The 8,470-nt window shown below is 41.4% G+C and overlaps 1 protein-coding gene across 3 annotated transcripts in view; it reads right to left on the reverse strand.

Moving 5' to 3' along the window:
• The window catches only part of brpf3b (bromodomain and PHD finger containing, 3b), a 17,398-nt gene extending 12,024 nt beyond the window's left edge, over window positions 1-5,374 (reverse strand). Inside the window, exons 1-4 of one of the 3 annotated variants that reach the window (XM_022210666.2) lie at window positions 4,895-5,374; window positions 1,197-2,761; window positions 786-942; window positions 472-603 (exon numbers count right to left, since the gene is read on the reverse strand). In XM_022210666.2, coding sequence (XP_022066358.1) covers window positions 472-603; window positions 786-942; window positions 1,197-2,737 — 1,830 coding nt within the window. In that variant the 5' untranslated portion in view covers window positions 2,738-2,761; window positions 4,895-5,374. The remainder of the gene's footprint in view (window positions 1-471; window positions 604-785; window positions 943-1,196; window positions 2,762-4,894) is intronic. The other 2 variants (XM_022210665.2, XM_022210667.2) reach the window with 2 other exon arrangements.
• Between the last annotated feature and the right edge of the window lie 3,096 nt (window positions 5,375-8,470).

Below are 8,470 nucleotides of genomic sequence, written 5' to 3' on the forward strand. Positions count from 1 at the left end.
ACAGCGGTGTCATGCACTTAGTCACACTTTAAAAACAATAAAATCTGTCATAGTGGTGAGATGAATTTCCTCTCCTTCTGCACTCATTATCTCACTCTGCTTCTGTTTTTGTATTGTATGCTGATTGTGAACCCAAACAACAATGTGGCAAATGATTGCCTGTTAGCGTGTCACATGTAGCATGGCCATTATCAGGAAAATGATGGAAATGCTGTTTCTGTGGCAGGAAGGAAGCATGCTAGGTGTTAGAGTAAGCAACCGAATCTGCATATGAAACTGGATCCAAGTGAACCTAGCAAACACTCGATCAACATTTTCTTACATCTATTAAAGAAATGTCTGTTGTACGACACATGTAGGGATCGTTTTATTGCCCAGGCCTACTGTTGCCTTTTAAAAGTGACTGGTGACTTGACAAGCCTGAATATGAAGCATCCAATCCCATGAACATGATTCATTCATGTATGTTACCTGCTCTCGTTTGAGTTTCTCCCTCTTGCGGATGAGCTCCACTAGCAGCCTGGCTTTTTCAAGATCATGCCGTAACTTCTGCCAATACCTCAGTGCTTCTCTTGCTGCAGAAATCTTCTCATCCACTTCAGGCTATGAGGTAGAAATTTTTTTTTTTAGTTGTATAAACATTGGGTCAGAAATGTTTTTTTTAGTAAATGCCTGGCCAAAACAAAGTGGTAAATATTTCCACTGAATACTATCTGAAAGCTGTAATAATCAGAGCACGTAAATAGTGAGAGTGCCAAGGCTGAAGTTCTGTGCACTGCCCTGACCTGTTCAGTATTCCTTTGGGATTGGATGTTAGAGTGTAAACGCCGGACCAGCGGCACACCATTCCTTGACTGACGCTTCAACAACCAGTAACTGTGCAGTCTCTGCATGAACTGGTTTTTCCTCTGAAAGAGGATTCCTTTGCAGATGATATTCAGCCTGCATAACAGAGAAAGAGCGTCAACATGACTGACATCAACTGTTGCATCTCTACAAGAGAACTGCTGCAATTCTCATTCTTAACTAAACTGGCAAGTAAATCCAAAAATCTCCACTGAAATGCTGCTTTTTAAAAAAACATTTTGTAAGTTAATCTGACTAAAGCCATCAAGGTAAAATGTTTGGCAAAAAAGACATTTAATTTAGTTTCAGCAGAAACACAGCATTTTATTAAAAATAAAAGATAGTCTGACCTGCTTGTGGGTATCTGAGGCACTGTCACTTGTGGTGAACCAGTGTGTCGTGCTGTTGACTCTGATTTCTTCTTCCCTTTCTTTTTATCCGTCTTGGCATCATCATCAGATTTTCTGCCTTTTTTCGGTGTGGTTGGACCCTCTGTGTAGGCGCTCCGTCCTCTACTAGCCCTCCCTCTGCTACCCACCACCCTTCCTTCATTCTCCTCGTCTGACACAGATTCTTGTCCTGGGGGAGAATGGGCCTCACAGAATGCTGTCTTCTTAACTGAGAACGTGGTCCCATTGATGTTTGTTTCTCGCACAGGATCTATCTTCATAAACAAGCCAGCACGCTGAGCACATGTGACATGAAACGCAGTGTAACAGTTGGCCTTGTGGCACTGGATAGACGCTCCGCGGCCCTTCTGCTTACACAGGTAACAGGTCAGTTTCCAGCGTGCTGTAGGAATGTTATTGACCCCTTCCACTGGTTCCAGAAACACTGTGTTGGCAAAGCAGACTTCAGGAATCCATATAGCACAGACCACATGTGCCCAGCGACCATCACTTGTTTGCTTGAAGGCGCCGCCACGGTTTGGACATAGAACACAGTCAACTGGTTTCTGGGGGGACTGGAGGCAGCAGCGACACAGCCACTGGCCCTCAGGAATATAGGGCACTCCGTAACACTCCTGGTGCACAGCCAGGTTACAGGAGTCACAGAAGAGGATGACGTTGCTGTTGAGGCACTCGTCATCCAGGCACACGCAGCAGAAGGCATCGTCGTCAATAGTGCTTTGAGAGGGTGCCCGGCTACGGGCTTCCCGATATGCCTCCTCCTCCAACCGATCCACTAGCAGCTCAAAGGTGTCGGGTGAGATAGTTGTGTAACCCTCTGACGTTCGGCCAGCATTGACCAACTCTAGCCAGGCAGTGTCTTCTTCATCCATGTCGTATTCTGCCTCAGCTTCCTGCTCTTCAGGTGAGCGCTCAATGTAACGATAATATGCAGCTGGCAGAGGAGGTGCCTCAACCGGTGTGAAGGTTTCCAGCACACGAAACTTAGGGTCAGGAAGGGTCATGTGGTGATGGTGTGATGCGTTCAGCTTTTCAGGTGATTGAGGATGAGGATTGGGACAGTGGTTCTTGGAAGGCGGTGGCGACTTGATGGAGGAACATTTGGAGTCTTTCCTGCGACCTCGAGGCGTGACTGGTTTTCGGGCAGTTTGGGCACTACTAGTGGGAGATGAGGACTGCTCACTATTCTCTTTGTTGCTGTTACACTCACTAATGTCCTGAGCCATCATCTCATCCTCAGTAATGACCTCTAAAGGCTCCAGAACAGAAATGCGGTGAAGCCTGCCATCCAGTTCCACCTCAACTACTTTCTGGGCCTGAGCATAGGTCAGGGTTTCTCTGCTTGGAGATGCTTTGAGACTGTAAGGGGACGGTGATCGTTGGCGGGCACCCCCTCGCCCGCCAACAGTCCCATTGGACTTTTTGACATCAACTCCACCTCCTCCTCCGGCCACCTGGCCTTTTCGACGTGGCTTCCTCATAGGCCACAGATCACACTTTCCCTCCTGTTGGTTAAAAGAGAAAAAAAAACAATATAAGAAAACTAGGTTCCAGACTGTAAATTACGGTCAAAAAAAGAAAACGCATTTTGAATAAGCATTTGATGACGTTGCTGAGTAATTAAACAAAGGAACAGTGAGCACAAAAGCACACTACAATGATTAGGATTATCCCATAGCTGTGCATTTCAAAAATACTTATTTGACATCTCATTTTCTTTCTGTGGTATTGATCAAATTACCTTACTATCAAAAAACGGCATGAGGCTCACTGGACTATTACTTTTCAGTTGTTAGCTCCTAAGGGACTGAAAAATGAAGGACTTCTTAGCATTTTCCTGTGTTCTCTTACATTCTGTTTTTTTCTGTAAACATAAGTGTTTTCTGTCTGTCCTTTATACCCAAAGATTAATTTGATGGCATCCCTTGTTCAGTACAGAAAAATGCATATATATATATATATATATATATATATGTCTTTGTTCATTTACCATTGGACATGTTGGACATGTTATCTTCATTTCTAAATGTATGCATTCATGCAGCATTAAACTATGGAGTGGGGAGGGTTTTGTACAAATTCTTTGAGGTACTATATTATTGCTGTTTGTCTTCCCTATATATGTTAAATGTTATCTGCTTAAAATGCATATTTTCTTCAATGCAACTATGTGGCTAACTAATGAGGCCCCGTTGTATTTATTATTAAGGATTCAACCTAGAAATAACTTACCAAACACAAAATTTCCTTACTTTTTGAGCTATATTTACAGATAGTCCATAGACGATTTTGGAGATATACATGTTTTTTGGGAATGTAGTTTGGCCATGGGCTTTTAAGCATTCACATCACAGTATTTTAGCCATTTAATGAATGGAATGTTGGGGTATATCTATGTCTTGTTATTGTCACAATATAGATCGTTTCTACCTTTAAAAAAAAAACAAAAAAAAACAAAACAACAACAACAAATGAAACACGTGCCTGATGGTCTAGCACTGAATTGTCACAAATACATGTATTTTTGCAAGTTAGGAGTCCAATCAGTTTGTATATGCTTGCCCTTCTCCTACACTACTACCTCATTAAATACATGTGTGAATAGCTGTCTTACTTGATGCTGCCAGATATCTAAAATCTCTATAAAGATACTTTTAAAAACAGGAAAATTTCCATCACCACTGACTGTTCTATTTTTTGCTATGGTTTTGCTTTGTTATATTAGCTGTAGCATGACCATTTATTTTCTATCTATCCACTGTTAGCCCGTGTTGCTTCAACAGACCAATATCCTTTTGTGATAATTATATTTACGACAACCAGCAACATCTATAGATACCACAGTAACAAAGAGGATGAACTACTTGACTTATGCAGTCATATACACCTCTGCCATGCACTTTATATTACTGTAGTGATATTTAGGTATGGTTTGTATCATTTGTACTGTTAACATTCCTTCACACACCTAAACTGGGCAAACTGCTTCCCACCCCCAAAGCTAAATGGATAAACCATCGTACTGACAGCTGGCTAGCTGTCAAGCAGAGGGTCAGTCTTTGCTAACAAAACACAAGCGACCAGTAAAGAAAAATGATCTGTAGATTATTCTCGACTTTATCTCACGAACTGTTGGCAGGTACTCGCAGGGATAGCCACAAAACAACACACATAGCCAATGATGATTCAGGAAAGTTTGACTGATCCACCCCACAGCCAATCAGCATCAAGAATATCACGGTCTCAACAGATAAGTGTCCTTATTTCGAGAGTGAAATGTCAGCCATATTTACAGTTTTAAAACATTCTTAAAAGCTTTTCTACGGTTTGGATCTTCATAATAGTTTAGTCAGAGTGAGGCAGTGTGTTTCAGCTTGTAAAGTCGGGATAAGAACGGCACAGTTGTGTGACAGTACACTGATATAAAAGTACCGATAGAAGTGAATTTATCAGCTAGCTAGAATGCTAACTTTAAGAGATGGGCATTACTAACATTAGCGGGTGTGTTATATCTTTTTTTTAAATCGTTGACAAGACACATATAAAAATAAACCACTCCTGGCTAAAATGGAGCTAAAAGTTCTGAACCACCCAGTTACCAAAAACGCTAGTAGGGAAGCAAATTCAAGCCATCTTACCTATTATGGCAACTGACTGACAGGGTAGCTCGACAGCCGGCGGTCCGAAGCCGCTCTTACAGTAATGGTAGCCTGCCAGGCGCTTTACTTGCTACACTCTGGAAGCTAACAGCTACCGTTAGCCAGCCACAGTTTGCTGCTCCAGCCGGTTAATTTTATAACGTCCCCGTTTCTTCACAACACGCCGTTTGGGAGGCAAACAATCAATCCCAAAGGCTTACTGAAAACAAGACTGATATAGTTGCATTAAGAGCCTGACAAACAGCTTATTGTCGACCCAGTTTAGTGAGAAGGAGAAACAGTAGCCTCCTCCGGCTAGTTGGCTGTTTGGAGCCCAGAGTGCTAATGATAGTAGCCACAGTGAAACACAACGTCCGTTGCACATTTCAAAATAATGTCCGTTTTTTGCATTAAGTGTTTCTCCATCAGAACACCTTAAATACATTTAACCAGAGAATCTAAGCACATGACTGCCTTTCAACAGTTGCAGGCCTCTTTGCATGAGCTAAAGTTGGATGTCAATGCTAAGAAAACCAATATCTTTTCGAAAACTCACTTCCAGATCTCACAGACAACCAGTACATAACTGCAAAAGTATCTTCCTATAAGTACCTGGGCATCTGGCTGCATAATAGGCTAATGTCTTCTCTCATTGCAAGAGTTTAAAGCTCTGCTCAGAAGATGTGTAATTGAAGGGTAAAACTTCTATTACTAAACTGGATTTGTTTTGTGTGTCTTAATCCACTGGCTTGTTTCATGTGCTCTCCTTTTGTCCAGTGTCTGCGTTGTCACATCTGATTTTTTGATCTTGTATTATTTTATTTACAGCAATGTGCCCTTTTGGCCTCTTCTCCATTCAAACATTTTTTTTTAATCCCAAGGCATCTCTAATAAATAAATAAATTGAGAAAATAATCAAGAGATTAAGGATGCAGAAGACAGGGTTAGATGGAGGCAATTGATTCGCTGTGATGACCCCTGAAGGGAAAAGCCGAAAGGAAAAGAAGAAGAACCATAATTCTAAGATATTTATATGTTTTATATTAATTTATTATGTGCATGTTAAGAGAAGAGGGCTGCACAGTGACATAGTGGTTAGCACTTTCACCTTGCAGCAAGAAGATCCCCGGTTCAAATCCCGGGGTGGGCCTGGGATCTTTCTGCATGGAGTTTGCATGTTCTCCCTGTGCATGCGTGGGTTTTCTCCAGGCATTCCGGCTTCCTCCCACAGTCCAAAAATATGCTGAGGTTAATTGATGACTCTAAATTGCCTGTAGGTGTGAATGTGAGTGTGATTGTGTGTCTGTATATGTAGCCCTGTGACAGACTGGCAACCTGTCCAGGGTGTCCCCTGCCTTCGCCCGAGTCAGCTGGGATAGACTCCAGCACTCCCCGCGACCCTAGTGAAGATAAAGAGGTGTATAGAGAATGGATGGATGTTAAGAGAAGAAGCAAAAATACCTGCAAATAGTTCCAGCAAGCTAGCTTATAATACATTTTAGAGAAATTATAATTCACCCAGTTTAGGAAATGTAATTCTTTATAAGACACCATGGATTTTATGATCCCCCATTTTTTCCCTTATCAAAAAGACTCAGCAGTGTCTATTTTGAAAGTACCAGGGTGTCCAAAATGGGAAGAAGGGTGAAAAGAGCGTAAAACTGATTCTTGACTTTTGTGTGCTGCAGTTGATTTCATTGCACTTGTATTTTGACCTATCAATTTCTGTGTTGTCTTATTTTTTCCTGCTATAAAGTGCCATTAACAGGGATGTTTGATCTTTATCCATTCAAACAGAGGCTTTGCTGGGATCTTGACATGCCTTAGATTTTAACCTGATAAATGCACCACTTTCAAATTATATTTGGGTAAAATAAATTAAACATATGAGACACTGTGTCCTAACCAAAAGCAAGGTTATCCTACTGTCCACACTTATCCTATGTTCCCCATCAATTTAATTCATTTAATTTTAAATTTTATTTATATAGTGCCAATTACAATTCAAATTGTCTCAAGATGCTTTACAGAACCCATATGCCTGAATTTACATAGCTATTTATGTAAAGGTGTGCAGTGGGAACACTTATTTTAACAAATTTCATAAAATTGTAATTTGCATGACTAACTCTTTAAATAGTTGATGGGAAGAAATGCAGTCGCTGATGAGGAGGAAGTAGTCCCCCAGAAAATCCCATAACACAATACTCCTAATAAATAACTAATAATAATATGGGCAAACATGCTGACTGTGTCCACAGGCTAATGGTAACTTATTTAACCACAGCTTTTTAAAGCAAAACAAAAAAATGTGTTTTTATTGTTATTCAGCTTCCTGTTGTCATATTTTGTCAATTAATTTAATGATTAGAGACATCACCTTCTATATGTAGCTATGGGAAGCATCCATATGAAGAACAATGTCACTGCTGCAAAAATCTCGTACCTTAAAGGGGAACTTCATTTATTTTCAACCTGGGGTCTGTTTTCATATGTCATTTCATACATGTGAGTGATGGAGAAATGAATTTTCGACATAGCTCCAGTATTTAGCCAGGCAGGCAGCTTCGCAGCTCAGCTAGCAGCTCAGCTAGCGAAAAGTATGGGGCAACTTGCCGCCCCGCGTCAAAGTCTGCCCTAACGTGCTTTTTTTCACACACTGACCGACTCGGATAGTCTCAACGAGTGTCCCACAACATACTAGAGATGAGAAGTGAACGAAAACCTCCACATTACTTGGCGATCGCTATTTGTTGTGGTCTGTATCCAAATCTCAGGACGCTAGAAAGCAAATCTCGTTCTGAAATCACGCGATAGCTCGCGCCAAAACCAGTGATCGCCAGGTAACGTGGAGGTTTTCGTTCACTTCTCATCTCTAGTATGTTGTGGGAAACTCGTTGAGACTATCAGAGTCTGTCAGTGTGGGAAAAAAGCACGTTGGGGTGGACTTTGACGTGGAGTGGGGGGGGGGTTGCCCCATACTTTTCGCTAGCTGAACTGCAAAGCTGCCTGCCTGGCTAAATACTGGAGCTATGTCGAAAATTCATTTCTCCATCACTCACATGTATGAAAAGACATATGAAAACAGACCCCAGGTTGAAAAAAAACGAAGTTCCCCTTTAAAATGTACTACTATGATTTAATAAAGAGTTTTATTTCTAAAGTGAGTTTGTTTGTTTTGTCTTTCTACAGCATATTCTATATTTAACGTCAAAATACTGCATTGTTTTTGTAGGTCAACATGAGTTTTCATCCCTTTCATGTTTGCTTTCTTGTATATGCTTTTATTTTGAAGGTGACGTGGCTCCCTCGCCCTCTTCAGCTCCTCCGTTTGTTGCCTTGATGACATCACAGTGATACCAGGTCAGCCCGCCCCTTGACGTCACCAGACAATGATTTTCGCGCGCAAGCTACTTACCAGAGTCAATGACAGAATAACAATGTGTTGATCTTAGAGCAACCTCGTGTCTTTTAGATGTGTAGTTTTATATTCAGCCCTTTCAAAACAACACACTGAGCAACACCAAGAGACTTTCTTGGAAGCCTGGCAGGTGTCCAGTCACTCACAATCCATGC

Source organism: Acanthochromis polyacanthus, chromosome 6 (genome assembly GCF_021347895.1).
Source record: "Acanthochromis polyacanthus isolate Apoly-LR-REF ecotype Palm Island chromosome 6, KAUST_Apoly_ChrSc, whole genome shotgun sequence".
Lineage (NCBI taxonomy): Eukaryota > Metazoa > Chordata > Actinopteri > Pomacentridae > Acanthochromis > Acanthochromis polyacanthus.